The sequence below is a fragment of the Acinonyx jubatus genome, chromosome D1 (assembly GCF_027475565.1).
Source record: "Acinonyx jubatus isolate Ajub_Pintada_27869175 chromosome D1, VMU_Ajub_asm_v1.0, whole genome shotgun sequence".
Classification (NCBI taxonomy): domain Eukaryota; kingdom Metazoa; phylum Chordata; class Mammalia; order Carnivora; family Felidae; genus Acinonyx; species Acinonyx jubatus.
Window position 1 is genome coordinate 15,003,423 of NC_069390.1, and position 18,494 is coordinate 15,021,916.

The window sequence follows — 18,494 nt, forward strand, 5'->3', positions numbered from 1 at the left end:
AATAGAGAACCCAGGAACAAGCTCATGCATACATAGTATTTATGACAAGTCGCCAGGAGTATACAATGGGGATAGGATAGTCTCCTCAATAAAAAGTGTTTGGAAATCAGGATAGCCACACACAAAAGAATGAAACTCGGTCCCTTCTTACCACACACATATATCAACTCAAATGGATTGAAGACTTGAACATAAGACTTGAAACCATATCGTGAGTTTGAGCCCCACGTCAGGCTCTGCACTGATGGTGCAGAGCTTGCCTGGGATTCTCTCTCCCTCTCTCTCTCTGCCCCTCTCCTGCTCACCCTCTCAGTCTGTCAAAATAAATCATAAATAAACTTTAAAAAGCAAAAGACTGGAAACAATAAAAATCCTAAAAGAAAAATCGGGAGAATGCTCCTTGACATAGCTCCTGACCTATGGTTTTTTTGGATTTGACACCGATTTTAAAAAAGCAGAAATAAACAAGTGGGGCTACATCAAACTGAAATCTTATGCACTATAAAGGAAACCAACAACATGATAAAGCAACCTACAGAAAGAGAGGAAATAGCTATAAATCCTATACCCGATAAAGGGTTAGTATCCAAAATATATAAATAACTTATTCAACTCAATAGTCAACACACACACACACACACACACACACAATAAAATGTTGGGCAGAGAAATGAATAATGAATAGAAAGTTTTCCAAAGAAGACATACAAACAGTCAACAGATACATGAAAAGGTGCTCAATGACACTAATCATCAGAGAAATGCAAATGAAAACCACAATGAGCTACTGCTTCACACCTGGCTATTATCAAAAAAGACAAGAAATAACAAGTGTTGGTAAGGATGTAAGGAAAAGAGAACCTTTGTGCACTGCTGGTGGGACTGTGAATTGGTACAGCCACTATGGAAAACAGTATGAACATTCCTTAAAAAGAACTAAAAATAGAATTCCTATATGCACCAGCAATCCTCCTTCTGGGTATTTATTCAAAGGAAGGAAAACAGTATATCAGGGAGGTATCTGCACTCCCATGTTTATTGTAGCATTATTCATAATAGCCAAGATAGGGAAACAACCTAATGGTTGTTAACAGATGATTGGATAAAGAAGATGCGACAGATATATAGAGACATACGTACACACATACACACACACATACACACACTGGAATATTATTCAGCCATGAGAAAGAATGAAATCCTACCATTTCATCAACATGGGTTGCCCTTAAGGACATTATACTAAGTGAAATAAGTCATACAGTAAAAGACAAATACTGTATCATATCACTTACACAAAATCTAAAAAAAAAAACAGTAAATCTAAGAAGACTCGGAGAAACTGCAAAATAGTGGGTATGAGGGGCGAGGTGATAAAAGAAACAGAGATATTGTCAAAGGGTACAAACTTTCAGTTATAAGATTAACAAGCTCTGGAGATCTAATCCAGAGCATGGTGATGTAGTTAATAATACTGTTTTATATAGTTGAAAGGTGCTAAGAGTAACTCTTAAATGTTCTTACACAAAAAAGAAATGATAAATGTGTCACAGGATGGAGGTGTTTGCTAATGCTATGGTGGTAATCTATTTGCAATATATAAATGTATCAAACCAACACATTGTATGCCTTAAATTTACACAATGTCATAAACTACATGTAAATAAATCTGGAAAAAATAAAGATGCTATTTATAATAGCAGCAAAGCCATAATGTTCCTAAGAATACATCTAATCAAAGGAGCTGGGTGCAGCAATTTATCAACCTGATTTAAAACATTAAACACCACCAAAATAAAGAACATGACAAAGAACGTCAAGGTGTGTTCAGAACCTTGTCCAGATCTCTATCCTTTTTTTTTTTAACCCATAACCCTTTATATACTTTGCCAACAATTAACACATATTGTCTCGGGGCTGGAGTCAATTTTCCCTATATTAATACACAGACATAAGTATCTGGGAATTTATGCCTCAACCCAAACTCAGAGAAGCCCTTGGCTAATGTCTAAACAGTCTGGGAGTATCAAAACTCCACTCACTTGCTTCTAATCACACTCCAGGCATAATTTACACTCCAGAGTTCTGCAAAATCAGTCTGAAGTGACCCTCTGCTGGAATTCACCTGAAACTGCATCCTTGTTCATATTTCTCTCTGTCCTGCTTCCTCTACTCCCTTAACAGTTTTCCCGGGAACAAATGTTTCATGAATCACTTATTAGTCACAGAACTCTATGCCTTTAGATTTTTCAGAAGACTTTGTTTACATTGACACATAAGCAAATCAGAGTTACCCCAATGTAAGTTCTTCTCAAAGTGATCTATAGAACAATACAATTCAAAACAAAATCCCAGTAAGTTATTTTGTGGAATGTGACAATTTAGATTTACAACTGTCTAGAAAATAAAGACTCAAAACAGACAAGATATTCTTTTTTTAATGTTTATTTATTCAAATATTTATTTTATTTTATTTTTTAGAGAGAGCACAAGGAGCAGAGGAGGGCAGAGGGAGAGAGAGAGAATGCAGGCTCTATGTTCCGCATGGAACCTGACAGGAGGCTCAATCCCACGATCCTGGGATCATGACCTGAGCTGAAATCAAGAGTTGGACACTCAACCTACTGAGCCACCCAGGTGCCCCAATGTGTATTTATTTTTGAGAGAGGGACAGAGCGTGAACACATAACAAGATATTCTTTAAAAAATAGAATTAGAGAAACTTGTCCTACTGGATATCAAGACATAAATTATAGTAATTAAAAGAGTGTAGGTTTGGTCCAGAAACAAACTCATGAAAATACAGAAACTTGGGGCACCTGGGTGGCTCAGTCGGTTGAGCGCCCGACTTCGGCTCAGGTCATGATCTCACGGTCCATGAGTTGGAGCCCCGCGTCGGGCTCTGTGCTGACAGCTCAGAGCCTGTAGCCTGCTTCGGATTCTGTGTCTCTCTCTCTCTGACCCTCCCCCGTTCATGCTCTGTCTCTCTCTGTCCCAAAAATAAATAAACATTAAAAAAAATTTTTAAGGGGTGCCTGGGTGGCTTGGTCGGTTAAGCGTCCGACTTCGGCTCGGGTCATGATCTTGCGGTGCATGAGTTCGAGCCCCGTGTGGGGCTCAGAGCCTGTTTCAGATTCTGTGTCTCCCTCTCTCTCTGCCCCTCCCCTGTTCATGCTGTCTCTCTCTGTCTCAAAAATAAATAAACGTTAAAAAAAAAAATTTAGAAAAAATAAAAAATTTAACAAATTTTAAAAAATTTAAAAAAAAAGAAAGAAAATACAGAAACTTGATATATGTCAGAAGTGGCACTGTAGATGAATGGAGAAAAGGACTATTCAATAAATGATGATGGAATATTTGGTTTTCCATAAGGGAAAAAATAAAATTGAATCCTTTCCTCCACAATGCCCAATAATCAATTTTAAGTAAAATAAGAAATTAAGTAAAAAGGCACAACTTTAAAATTCTGGAATATCAATTAATATCACCCTGACCTTGACCTAAGAAACTATTTCTTAAGGCACAAAAAAACACTAATTAACAATAACGGAAATTTAAAACTATTATACACTGAAAACAAAAATGATAAACACAGCATAAAGTGAAAAGACAAGTTATGAGCTAAACTTATCATCAACATATCTGACAGAACATTAGCCAAAATATACACAAAACACTTAGAAACCCATTTTTTTTCATTCAAGGAACTCAAGAGAACAACAAGCAAAAGATAATAATTGACAATTCACAGGGGAAAAAAGCAGCAGGTAGGACAAGAACCATGAAAATATTCTCAGCCTCATTAGTATTACATGAGGTTAGAATTACATGCCACATAACCTCATTCGAATTACATGCCACATATAGCCTCTAGATTGGCAAAACCATTCAGAAGTCTTGGCAATACTACGTGTTGGCAAGAATGTACATCAACGAAATTTCTTATGCATTACTAGTGGGAATGAATACGACCACCACCGTTTGGTTTCAAAAGCAAGTTGGCATTTTCGCCGTAAAGCTGAACACTTGCATGCTCTTTAACACAGCAATTCCATCCCCAGGTATCTATCACAGGTGAGCTTCTCCACATATTCAAAGACGCTCATAAAAGCACTCTTAGCATGAGAACAACCAAGGTAGATTGACAGAACAGGAAAATATTACATATTCACCCAATGGAATATTGTATACTGGGACAAACGGTGAAATACGGCGACAGGCAAAAACACGGATGAATCTCTGAAATTCCTTCACGTTGAGGGGAAAAAAGCACGTCCAGGAGACAATACATGTATAACAACGTTTTTATAAAAGGAGAAACAAGCAAAACTGAGTAAGTATTGTTAAGGCATATAGCCACATGTTGGCATATTTTCATAAAGTAAGGAAACTGAAAGCCTATCTTCAGTATATTGGTTATCATTTGTGAGAAACGGAATAGAGGAGAAGCACACAGATACAAGTTACTGGGATCGTTTTGGTGCTCGATTGGATATCAAATTCATGGATGTCCAGTAAATAATTATGTTTACAATGCGTGTGTCATGCGTTCCTTTGTCTCAAATATTTTTAAAGGCAGGTAAGAAAAAAATACTTTTTTTAATGTTTTATTTATTTTTTGAGAAAGAGAGCATAAGGGGGGGTGGGCAGAGAGAGAAGGGAACCGAGGATCCGAAGCGGGCTGACAGCAGAGAGCCTAACGTGGGGCTCAGGAAACACAAGATCATGACCCAAGCTGAAGTCAGATGCTCAACCAACGGAGCCACCCAGGTGCCCAAAAATTACTTTCATGAAGGATATCGGCCTGAGGGCGGGGGGCGGGGTGCATTTGACTTCTAGTCACTTTCCTTTTCTGCCTTCACTGTAGGTGCTTCCAACCTCCAAGGAGTTCATGGTCCTTTCTCCAAAACCACAGCTCCCACAACATCCATTGTCTACTCTCTCTCCAATGAGGCAGAAGAAATAAATGTGCAGTAAAAATTACATGTTGTTTACATTTGGAATTAAGCAGTCCTCCAGGGAGACTCCGTACTGGAGGGTGAATGAAAGTTGACGAAAAAAAGGTTATTCAGTGGAGTTTAAAGAAAGCATGAGAGCGAGTGGCTTCAGGGTCCAGCCAAGAAGCTTCATCTATTTACAACTACCAGAATATCTGTACTAGGAACATTAAAATGGGGTTTCACTGAGGGAAGAGGAGTAACTGGGAAACAATGAGATCTTCTTAATTTGATGGTGTTTTCTACAGTGATCAGGGCACTAACTAGCAATTGGAAGTCCTTGTATGTGACTCCATATAAGTAATTTGGCCTGTGTCTCTCTACACTTGCATTTATCTTCAAACCTGAACAGACATACATGTTCCTATTCTTCCAAGGACTTTTTTTTTTTAAGTTTTTTCAACGTTTATTTATTTTTGGGACAGAGAGAGACAGAGCATGAACGGGGGAGGGGCAGAGAGAGAGGGAGACACAGAATCGGAAACAGGCTCCAGGCTCTGTCTGAGCCATCAGCCCAGAGCCTGACGCGGGGCTCAAACTCACGGACCGCGAGATCGTGACCTGGCTGAAGTCGGACGCTTAACCGACTGCGCCACTCAGGCGCCCCAAACTTCCAAGGACTTTTAAAGGAATCATTTATTCAACACAGATAAAGCTGATCTATGAAAACTTCTCAGGATATTGTGCTTTTGAGGGGTCCACTGCTGTTTTATTGCTATTATTCTCATAGTCAAGATGAACATTTGTACTTAGATTAGGCATCAGACGGAACGGAGTTTTTCAACACTGCCATCCTCACCCAAACCTGATCACACTTCTGATGAGTATGTCAACTTCATGAGATTGTCCTCACAACTAAAGTGGTTAATACAGTCAAAACAGGGAGAACAGGGATTCCAGTTCGGTTCCCACTGAAGGAGCTTGGAAGTCTCCACTCCATCCTAAGCAAAAAAAAGCTGAACAGACTGAAAAGCCAACAACTCCTCTTGGGTCCATAAGAGGGAGTACACAGGGCAAACCGCTGCCCCCAAGACTAGGGAGAAGACGAGGAACACAGGGGTTGCAGCCTCCCAGAGCAGAGATGCACAAGAGGAAACCACAGCAGGGATCAGGGCCGGGGTAGGAAAACCTGAACTATAATCAATGAAGCGCGGGTGGCTCAGCATGAACAAGTCTGGGAGTTAAAAACTCCAGAAAACCCAGTAAGGAGGCCGCCCACAACATTGCGAGATTTACCTACAGGAGCTCGACCAGGTGCCCACAGTAAATATCAGAGAAAAATCCCCTCGTACTTCCAGCAGGGAGCAGAAAAGAAAAGGAACCGTGTTTAAATGTACCAGAACTCCTGTTCTTCACAAGGCCCGCACTCAGGAGAAACTAGTTAACCAGCACTAACCTGGGGGAAGGGGGAACACGCAGCTCCTGTCAGCTGCAGACACCCTGTCTGAGGGGAGAGAAAACAAAACTGCGAAACTTTTGTGAAGTTCACAGTCCGGAGACAGAGACTCACTAAAAACACTTAGTGTCTGGCATACTGAAAGAATTCAGTAACAGTAACTTTTATCACCCACCTAAATGTAAGTTTCATGAATGCAAAGATTTTGTCTGCTGCTTTTCTGCTGTCCCTCTAGCTCCTACCCAGGAAAGGCACCAGGGCCATGGTCTGGGACCTGGACCCCTCCTTCCTTCCGTCCTTTCCCCACCTTCCCAGCCAGGTGGAAAGTTTAGTCTCTGAACCTCCAAAGTAAGGACACAGGGGAGAAAGGAAGGCAGACTGGAAGTAGCAAAAAGCCCAGGACCTGTTCCTTGTGGACCTGACCCCCAACCCCACCGCAGCCTGCCGAAAATAGGGGGTCGGGGGGGACAGCCAACGCTGAAGGCCAGAGTCTCCCGTACACCTTCACCTCACCCCAGGCTCCACCCTAATCCACACTCTCACCTCAAAGGCCTTTGTTTTGTTCCCCAAATTCAGCCACCGCTCTGAGGAAGGGCTGGGTGGCCTGCATTGAATAAACTCAAAGCCAGATGGAAAAAAATAAAAATAAAAATAAAAGAATGTACTTACCACATGCTAAGTCATCGATAAACATTTGAGAAGCGAATTAATCCACCTGGCATTTAGGAGAGTAGTCAGGGTTTTAGGACAACAGGACCACAGCATAAACAGTGTGGGAGCGACCTCTGCACAACAGACTTTCATATAGGACTTTACAAAGCAACTTTCCGAAGAAGACGCTGGAAGCTCGTATTGTTTTACTGTCTCCATTTGGAAATGAGGAAATTGACACCCAACGGGTGAATGACCCGTGAATGGTTAATTGTTGCAGGAGGTCATTGAGAGGTCATGACTGCTGGTTGGCCCTCAAGCTGTATCCAAAGAATTGGAGGATCCCCACCAGCCCCTCTCCAATGAACGTTCTCTCTGCCCACCTTCCCTCAGCCGCTTCCGAGCACTCACCTTGAGAGTGTAAGGAGTTATTGAAACCATCTGGACTAATGGTCTCTGTATAACCTTTTAAGATTTTGGCAGCAGGTGCGGAAATCTACTGGTCTGGGTCCCACTTAAGACAGCCTCCTATGTAACTTATTAAACCTGCTCATTAAACCTGCCCCTACTGATCTGGAGCGGCCTGCCTCTTTCTTTGGCCTCTCCCTGCCCGAAGGGCGGTTTGCAAACCAACATTAATTAAGCAAGATGTCCAGTGCAGCCCTCCTAATCCATTCTGCATAAACTTTCCCTCTAGCAGCGAAACGAAGGAAGACAGAACGGGATAAATGGGAGCTGATGAAATTACGAAGTGGGGTTCTTGAGCAAACGGCTAAGAAAGAATTCTTGAGACATTTTGGTGCAAAAAGGTGATTTTATTATAGCACAGGGACAGGACCCCTGGGCAGAAAGAGCTGCACTGGGGTTATGAGGAGTGACTCATAGACTTCTAAGTTTGTGGAGGGAGGGAGGGAGGATAGAGATAGTTTCAAAGGAATTTCTGTATGGTGAAAGCAGGGTCTTACAAGACCCTGAAGATTTAGCTATTGTCAAGGTAAGGTTGCCTTTAATTTTTAATGAATGTAGACATTAAGGCAGCAAGAAACTCCTTGAGGCAGTTATTCACTGTAGGTCTCTGGTATCAGTGCAATGCAAGCTGTAAGGAGATTTAATTTAAACTACATTTTTCTTGTCTTTGTTGCCCTCATCAGGAGCCACAGTCCCTGCTCTGCTGGAGAGAGAAAAGTGTTGACAACTAGCCTTCCCTGGCTCTGTTCTCCATCCTCACTGGTCACCACCAATCCTTGGTCCTTCAAAACTTCCTGGTCCATCCTACCCAGTGTCCATTCACTCAGTTGTTAACCTTAAAAATAAAACTGCCCGTTATCTTACCAGCAAAAACCGGTTTAAAGGGGAATAGCACAGAATAGCAACCCAGAATTAGATAACCATGGGAAACCACAGATAAATCCCTGAAATTAAGGAAAGGAAGACTCTTTTATAGAGGAAGGGGGGTGTGGGGGGCAGTGGCTGTTCTAAACACAAAATTCATTGGAGTAAACTGGGAGTTCTCAGCATAGTGTCTTTTCATTGGCTGAGACAGCTGTGGCTGTCTCTCATTTGCTGGGCTGCTGCCTGGAGCAGAGCGGACTTTCTTCCTCCTGCAGGGATAGTAAAGCTGTATGGCCTTCTAACGTCCTCTTTTCCTGTGGACTCTGCTTTTGAAGACCGTGGTGATAGGGCATGAGTGCTCCCCCTGCTGGCCTCCTGACTCCATTTCAGTGAGGACCCCCTGTATTAATTTTCACGCAGTCTTTGTCAAGATGTTCTGAAGTGAGGAGTGCCCTGAAAGTGGACTTAAGGGACCTACATTCTGGTCTCCACCTGGCTCAGGGTCTATTTGGTGACTTGGGGTCAATCCTATAACCTCTCTACACTTATTTATTCATCTGCCGGCTGAGAGCGTGAAATGAAGGACCACAAATAAAGTGACTTGGAGGTCATGAGAGAATAAATGTCATTGAGCACTATGTTAGCCACAATAAAGGAATTATGTAGTAGTATTCTCCATGGTTGTAGATGAGCTACTCAGCCTTCCTGGAGGTTCCCTCAATTATAGACCTCACAGGTTTCCTGAATGAGCCCTTCGGTATCACTAAGAGCCTCCTGGACTGTGATCCTCTTGTGGGGTAGAGGTTACATCTTACTTTTATTCGTATCCCCAATGCCTCACTGACTGCAGACAATAAATACTTAATGAATGAAAGGTTGAAGGAATATGTGGGATTATTATTATTACACAGTTGTCATTACAAGCATTAAACTGGAGATGTTACAAGATGGGAAGTCTCCCCAGTTCCAGGCTTAATGAGATTCCCTGGACTGTCACTTCTCCCCTGTACTCCCTTGTACCCTAAACAGTTTCCTCATGGCATTTTTCACCTCATTATTCCTCAACGTGTAGATCAGAGGGTTCAGCAAAGGTGGCATGACGATGTTAAAGAGGATGACAAGTTTGTCAGCAGCCAGGGTGGTGGAAGGACGAATGTACATGAACATGGGGGGCACGAGGACCAAAATGACCGTGATGATGTGTGAGCCACATGTGGACAGAGCCTTGCGCCGGCCCTCAGATGACTGGCGTCTCAGGTTCAACAAGATGACCACATAGGAGATGATAAGGATGATAAAGGACACCAAAGAGATCATGCCACTGTTGGCCACCACAATGAGCCCCACCACATAGGTGTCTGCACAGGCCAGCTTCAGCAAGGGATGAACATCACAGAAGAAGTTGTCAATCTCATTGGGCCCACAAAAGGGCAGCTGGACTGTCAGGAGTGTCTGTAGGATGGAATGCAGGAAGCCAGCCACCCAGGCGGCCCCGGCCAGCAAGCCACACTTCCACTGACCCATGATGGTTGTGTAGTGCAGGGGTCTACAGATGGCCACATAGCGGTCATAGGCCATGGCTGTGAGGAGGAATATCTCAGTGCCACCAAAGAAGTGGGCAGAAAAGAGCTGGGTCATGCAGCCATTGAAGGAGATGGTGTTACGCTCCACAAAAGTGTCTGCGATCATCTTGGGTGTGGTAGCAGATGGATAGCACATGTCAGCAAAAGAGAGGTGGCTGAGGAAGAAATACATGGGAGCCTTCAGGGTCTTGCTTGCATTGATGGTGATGAAGACCAGAAGTTTCCCCAGGATAGTGAGTACATGGAAGAGGGAGAAGACCACGAAGCACACATACTGCATCTCCCTGCTCTGGAAAAGGCCGAACAACACAAATTCAGTCACGTTGTTCTTGGTTCCCATGGTTTCTCTGAGCACAAAAAAAGTAGTTAGCTCTGCAAGAACACAAATTATGTGATATAAGAAAGTTTCGACAATCCAGGGAATCAGAAAACTGTTTTCAGGTCTAAATGATTCTAACACTGGACCTGTTTGAGGGGAGGGTCCAAGATGGCAGAGGAGCATGGAAGTTTTTTGCTTCTCTTGTCCCTGAAATGCAGCTAGATCAACACCAAACCATCTTGCACACCTAGAAAATTGATCTGAGGAGTAACATGACATTCTGCACAACTTGAACTTGGCAGGTACACAACAAGGAGAGGTAAAATGGGGGAGAGAGAAGCTATGGAGAATAGGGAGCTATTTTTGCTTGCGGAGAGAATACGGAGACAGGGCGGGGGTGGGAAGCAGTACAGGAAAAGCACTCACCCTGAAAGCAGATGGAGAGTAAGAGAAGGAGTGGAAGCACCCATAAGGGACTTAACAAGAAAGGGAGAAAAGAGAAAGGAGAAAGGAGAAGGTTTAAATACCATTAAGACTCTATAAACAGAGGAGCAGAGAGTCTGAAACTCTGCAGCTCGATACCTGGAAGAGCTCTGGTGGGAAGGGCAAATCCCCAGGAGCAGACAGCATGGGCCAAGGGGTCCTCAGGCCACATGGGGAGAGGCAGTTCACCTGCTGAGAGGACATTTGGTAGAGGCTGTGGCTGCTCCCAACAGGCAAGGTCTCAGCAGACCTCAGATAACAGCCATGTTTGCTGGTGTACGAACACGGACATTAAAAGCCAATGAAGCCTGTCGCCAGATGTGTGTTGTGATTTAACATAATCCCTGAAACACTACTGCTACATGATCCCATGAACTTTTTCCTGGGGTGGGGTGGCAGTCTCTGGGCATCTGTACCAGTGCAGTCACTCAAACGTTCCTGGGGCAAGCTGGCACCTAGCCATTGCTTGGCAAGACCGTCCCCCAGAGGATGTGAGCAGGTCAAAGCTGCAGGGTCCTGAGAAGTGAGGGGTTTGGAAACACAGCCCCATCTTAGATAAAACTCGGGAAGGAGGTGCTGCCTGGCAGGCTGATGGCTTAGTTGCAGGCAGTGTGGAAGCAAGGAGTGGATGGAAGCCAGAGATAAAGGAGGGTTGCACAATTGCCAGTGGGTAAGAGCAGAGAGTTCTGATACTAGAGACTGGATAGCTGAGATGCCATTTTCACCTCTCCCATGCATGCACATACACAGGTACACAACAGGGCCACAGTGATCAACCCCAGTAAGCTAAGCAGTGCCATCAAGTAGAGAATGGAGCCATTACACCAAGCCCCATTCAACTTCACCAACCACACTCTAGAAGAACAGCACAAGTCTCTCCACCCGCTTAGTTTATGGACTATAAAGTGCTTCATTGTTTTATTTCTAGGGGAAATGACATAATTTCAACCATATTTCATTCTGTTTGCTGGTCCATCTATTCAACTTTTTTACTTTTTATTAATCCTGAATATAGAAAGAGAAAAAATTTATTTTTATTTTCTGTTTTTATAAAAAAGATTTTTGTTTCCACTATATTTTTTACTTTTGTAAATCTTTTTTATTCTATTTTACTTTCATCATTTAATTTTATTCTATTTTATTGTATTCATCTTTTTAAATTATCAAATGTTTTCCTTTTTTTTTTTTTCCTTTTCTTTTCTTTCCCTTTTTTCTGTATTCTACCAAGCTTCAACCAAAGCACGCCTAGGACCTAGAATCAAAGTTGTATTTGATTTTTTGTGTTGTTTTTAATTTTAATATTTTTTTAATTTTATTAATTCTTTTTCTTCCTCCAAAATGACGAAATGAAGGAATTCACCCCAAAAGAAAGAACAGGAAGAAATGACAGCCAGGGACTTAATCAACAAAGATACAAGCAAGATGTCTGAACCAGAATTTAGAAGCCTGATAATAAGAATACTAGCTCGGGTGAAAAAAGCATAGAATCCCCTTCTGCAGTGATGTAAGAAATAAAATCTAGTCAAGACGAAAGTAAAATTGCTATAACCAAGATGCAATTGTGAATGGATGCCATGGTGACAAGGCTGGATGAAGCAGAGCAGCAAATCAGCACTATAGAGGACAAATTAGGAGAATAATGAAGCAGAAAAAAAGATGAAAACTAAGGCAAAAGAGCACAATATAAGAATTAGAGAACTCAATGACTCATTAAAAAGGAACAACATCCGAATCATAGGGGTCCCAGAAGATGAAGAGGGAGAAAAAGAGGTAGAAGGGCTATGTGAGCAAATGATAGCAGAAAACTTTCCTAACCTGGGGAAAGACACAGACATCAAAATCCAGGAAGCACAGAGAACTCGCATTATATTCAACAAAAACTGACCACCACCAAGGCATATCAAAGTCAACTTCACAAAAACTCAGGCAAGGAAAGAATCATGAAAGCAGCAAGGGGAAAAAAAGTCCTTAACCTATATGGGAAAACAGATCAGATTCACAGCAGACCTATCCACAGAAACTTGGCAAGCCAGAAAGAAGTGACAGGATATATTCAATGTGTTGAAGAGGAAAAATATGCAGCCAAGAATTCTTTATCCAGCAAAGCTGTCATTCAAAATAGAAGGAGAGATAAAGAGTTTTCCAGACAAACAAAAACTAAAGGAGTTTGTGACCACTAAACCAGCCCTGCAAGAAATTTTAAGGGGGACTCTCTGAGGGAAGAAAAGACGAAACAAAACCAAAAGACCAAAAGCAACAAAGACTAGAAAGGACCAGAGAACACCCCAGAAACTTCAACTCTATAAGCCACCCTGGGGGCGCCTGGGTGGCGCAGTCGGTTAAGCATCCGACTTCAGCCAGGTCACGATCTCGCGGTCCGGGAGTTCGAGCCCCGCGTCGGGCTCTGGGCTGATGGCTCAGAGCCTGGAGCCTGTTTCCGATTCTGTGTCTCCCTCTCTCTCTGCCCCTCCCCCGTTCATGCTCTGTCTCTCTCTGTCCCAAAAATAAATAAACGTTGAAAAAAAAATTTTTTTTAAAATAAGCCACCCTGGTGCTAAGTTCATATCTTTCATGGTTCACTCTAAACATCAATGAACTAAATGCTACAATCAAAAGCAACAGGGTAATATAATGGATAGGAAAACAAGATCCATCTAGAGGGTATTATGCTAAGCGAAATTAATCAGAGAAAGACAAATATCATATGACTTCACTCATATGAGGACTTTAAGATACAAAACAGATAAACATAAGGGGAGGGAAGCAAAAATAATATAAAAACAGCATGAGAACAAACATAAGAGACTCTTAAATATGGAAAACAAATAGAGGATTACTGGAGGGGCTGTGGGAGGGGGGATGGGATAAATGGGTAAGAGGCATTAAGGAATCTACTCCTGAAATCATTGCTGCACTATATGCTAATTAACTTGGATGTAAACTAAAAAAATAAATCAAATAAAAATACCAAAAAAAAAAAAAGAAAGAAAGAAAACAAGATCCATCTATATGCTGTTTACAACAGACACATTTTAGACCTACAGACACCTTCAGCATGAAAGTATGGGGATTGAGAAAGTATGGGGATTATGCTAATGGTAGCTAAAAGAAAGCCAGATTTGTCATACTTATATCAGACAATCTAGATTTTAAAATCAAGACTGTAACAAGAGATGAAGAAGGGAATTATATCATAATTAAGGGGTCTATCCACCAAGAAGATCTAATAATTGTAAACATTTATGTCCCAAACTTGAACACCCAAATATATCAATCAATTAATCACCAACATACAGAAACTCATTGGTAATAATACCATAATAGTAGGGGATTTCAACATCCCACTTACAGCAACAGACAGAAAATCAGCAAGGAAATGATGGCTTTGAATGACACACTGTACTGGATGTACTTAACAGATATATTCAGAACATTTCATCCTAAAGCAGCACAATACACATTCTTTTCAAATGTACATGGAACGTTCTCCAGAATAGATCCCATACTGGGACACAAATCAGCCCTCAACAAATACAAAACGATCGAGATCATATTATGCATATTTTGAGACCACAATGCTATGAAACTCGAAATCAACCACAAGAAAAAATTTGTAAAGACAACAAATACCCGGAGACTAAAGACCATCCTACTAAAGAAAAAACAGGCTAACCAAGAAGTTAAAGAGTAAATTAAAAAGTACATGGAAGTTAATGAAAACGAAAACACGACACCCCAAACCTCTGGGAGGCAGTCATAAAAAGGAAGAACATAGCAATCCAGGCCTTCCTAAACAAGGAAAAAAGGTCTCAGATACACAACTTAACTTTACACCTTAAAGACCTGGGAAAAGAACAGCAAATAAAACCCAAAACCAGCAGAAGACAGGAAATAATAAAGATTAGAACAGAAATCAAGGCAATAAAAATCAAAAGAACAATAGAACAGATCAATGAAAACAGGATCTGGTTCTTTGAAAGAATTAACAAAATTGATAAACCCCTAACCAGTTTGGTCAAAAAGAAAATGGAAAGGACCCAAATAAATATAATCAAGAATTAAAGGGGGAAATCACAACCAACACTGCAGAAATACAAACAATAATAAGAGAATATTATGAGCAATTATATGCAAATAAATTAGGCAGTCTGGAAGAATTGGACAAATTCCTAGAAACATATAAACTACCAAAACTGAAACAAGAAGAAATAGAAAATTTGAACAGACCCATAAACAGTAAAAATAAAATCAAATTAGTAATCAAAAATCTCCCAAAAAACAAGAGTTCAGGGCCAGATGGACATTTAAAGAAGAGTTAACACCTATTCTTTTGAAGCTGTTCCAAAAAATAGAAATGGAAGGAAAACTTCCAAACTCATTCTGTGAAGCCAGCATTACCTTGATTCCAAAACCAGACAAAGATCCCACTAAAAAGGAGAACTACAGACCAATTTCCCTGATGAACATGGATGCAAAAATCCTCAACAAGATACTAGCTAACCGGATCCAACAATACATTAAAATAATTATTCACCATGGACAAGTGGGATTTATTCCTGGGATGCAGGGCTGGTTCAATATCTGCAAAACAATGTGATATATCATATCAATAAAAGAAAGGATAAGAACCACATGATCCTCTCAATAGATGCAGAGAAAGCATTTGACAAAATACAGCATCCTTTCTTGATAAAAACCCTCAAGAAAGTAGGGATAGAAGGATCATACCTTAAGATCATAAAAGCTATGTATGAAAGACCCACGACTATTATCATCCTCACGGGGGAAAAACTGACAGCTTTTCCCCTAAGGTCAGGAACACAACAGGGATGTCCACTCTTGCCACTGTTATTCAAATAGTACTGGACGTCTTAGCCTCAGCAATCAGACAAAGGAATAAAAGGCATCCAAATCAGCAAGGAGGAAGTCAAATTTTCTCCCTTCACAGATGACATGATACTTTATATGGAAAACCCAAAAGATTCCACCAAAAAAACCACTAGAACTGATCCATGCATTCAGCAAAGTTGAAGGATATAAAATCAATACACAGAGATTGGTTGCATTTCTATACACCAATAATGAAGCAACAGAAAGAGAAATCAAGGAATCGATCCCATTTACAATTGCACCAAAACCCATAAAATACCTAGGAATAAACAAAACCAAAGAGGTGAAAAATCTATACACTGAAAACTACAGAAATCTTATGAAAGAAATTAAAGGAAACACAAAAAAATGGAAAACTATTTCATGCTTCTGGATAGGAAGAACAAATATCATTAAAATGTTGATACTACCCAAAGCAATCTATATATTCAATGCAATACTTATCAAAATAACACCAGCATTCTCCATAGAGCTAGAACAAACAATCCTAAAATTTGTATGGAACCATAAAAGACCCCGAATAGTCAAAGCAATCCTGAAAAAGAATACCAAAGCTAGAGGCATCACATTCCCAGACTTCAAGATGTATTACAAAGCTGTAATCATCCAGACAGTATACTAATGGCACAAAAACAGACACTTAGATCAATGGAACAGAATACAGAACCCAGAAATGGAACCAGAAACCTATGGCCAACTAATCTTTGACAAAGCAGGAAAGAATATCCCATGGAATAAAGATAGTATCTTCAGCAAATGGTGTTGGGAAAACTGGACAGCGCATGCAGAAAATTAACCTGGACCACTTTCTTACACCATACACAAAAATAAACTCAAAATGGATGAAAGACCTAAATGTAAGACAGAAAGCCATCAAAATCCTAGAGGAGAAAGCAGGCAACAATCTCTTTGACCTCAGCAGCAGCAACTTCTTACTCAACACATCTCCAGAGGCAAGGGAAACAAAAGAAAATGAACTGGGACCTCATCAAGATAAAAAGATTCTGCATAGCAAAGGAAACAATCAACAAAACTAAAAGGCAACCAACCAAATGGGAGAATATTTTGCAAATGACATATCAGAGGAAGTGTTATTATCCAAAATATATTAAGAACTTATCAAACCCAACACCCAAAAAACGAATAATCCAATGAAGAAAGGGCAAAAGACATGAAACACTTCTCCAAAGAAGACATACAAATGGCTAAGAGACACATGAAAAAAATGCTCAGCATCACTCATCATCAGGGAAATACAAATTAAAACCACAATGAGATACCACCTCACACCTAACAAAATGGCTAAAATTAACAACTCAGGCAACACAGATGTTGGCGAGGATGTGGAGAGAGAGGATCTCTTTTGCACTGCTGGTGAGAATGAAAATTGGTGCAGCCACTCTCTAAAACAGTATGGAGTTTCCTCAAAAAGTTAAAAATAGAACTCCCCTACAACCCAGCAATTGCACTACTAGGTATTTATGCAAGGGATACAGGTGTGCTGTTTCAAAGGGGCACATGCACCCCAATGTTTATAGCAGCTGTATCAACGGTAGCCACAGTATGGAAACAAGCCCAAATGTCCATCAACAGCTGAATGAATAAAGAAGATGTGGTATACGTGTATACAATGGAGTATTACTTGGTAATAAAAAAGAATGAAATGTTGCCATTTGCAACAACGTGGATGGAACTAGAGGGTATTATGCTAAGTGAAATTAGTCAGAGAAAGACAAATATCATGTGACTTCATTTGTATGTGGAATTTAAGTAAAAAACATGATCATTAGGGGAGGGAAGCAAGAATAATATAAAAACAAGGAGGGGGACAAAACATAAGAGACTCAAATACAGAGAACAAACTGATTGCTGGAGGGGTTATGGGTGGGGGGAGTGCTAAATGGGTAAGGGGCACTAAGGAAGACACTTGTTGGGATGAGCACTGGGTGTTATACATAGAGGAGGAATCACTGGAATCTACTTCTGAAATCATTGTTATACTATATGCTAACTTAGTAGTAAATTTTTAAATAAAGAAATAAATAAATAAGATTTAGCAATGAATAAATAAAATTTAGAAATAAATAAATAAATAAATAAATAAATAAATAAATAAATCTAACACAAAATTGCAACTGAGGGAGAAGAGTTCCCCACACCTACAAGCAATTCTCAGAAACCAACTGGGTGTCCTACAATTCAACTCAATTCTGACACTGTCTACCTGAGAACAGTTTCAGATCCCACAGGTTAAGGGTTCAGTCCTGGAAGACTGGCACCACCCCCCATTTCTAATGCCACTTGCAACCCAAGTTATCACCTGTGCTCCTAACCTAATGGCTATAGATCTGAGACTCCAATGACCACCGACCTCCTTGGGTTTGATTAATTTACTAGAACAGCTCACAAAATTCAATGAAAGATTTATTATAAAAGGATATAATCCAGGAACATCCAGATGGAAGAGATGCATAAGGTAAGGTCTGTGGTAAGAGCATGGAGCTTCCATGCTCTCTGAATGCATCAATCTCCCCAAATCTCCACCTGTTCACTAACCTGGAAGTTCTCCAAACTTGGGTTTTTATGGAGGCTTTATTACTTAGGCATGATTAATTAAGTCAGTGGCCACTGGGCATCATTCAACCATCAGTACCTCTTTGCTCCCCCAGGCTCCAGGGGTGGAAATGAAAGTACCCACCCTGCAATCACAAGTTTGGTTTTCTTGGCAACCAGCCCCCATCCTTAGTTGACCTAGGAGCATATCAAAGGTCACCTCATTTACATAATGAAAAACATTTCTGTCTCTCTCATTACTCAGGAAATTCAAGGGTTTGAGAAGCTCT

At 40.8% G+C, this 18,494-nt stretch overlaps 1 protein-coding gene and 1 long non-coding RNA gene across 2 annotated transcripts in view; both read right to left on the reverse strand.

The window, feature by feature from the left end:
* Positions 1-7,545, reverse strand: part of LOC128311774 (uncharacterized) — a 112,978-nt gene extending 105,433 nt beyond the window's left edge. Inside the window, exon 1 of the long non-coding RNA XR_008290336.1 lies at positions 7,456-7,545. This is a non-coding gene — a long non-coding RNA (uncharacterized LOC128311774). The remainder of the gene's footprint in view (positions 1-7,455) is intronic.
* Positions 7,546-9,185: 1,640 nt separating this feature from the next.
* On the reverse strand, positions 9,186-10,327 carry LOC106976554 (olfactory receptor 4S1). Its single transcript, XM_015073981.2, has one exon. It carries the CDS (start codon positions 10,297-10,299, stop codon positions 9,370-9,372), a length of 930 nt encoding a protein of 309 aa, XP_014929467.2. The 5' UTR covers positions 10,300-10,327; the 3' UTR covers positions 9,186-9,369.
* Between the last annotated feature and the right edge of the window lie 8,167 nt (positions 10,328-18,494).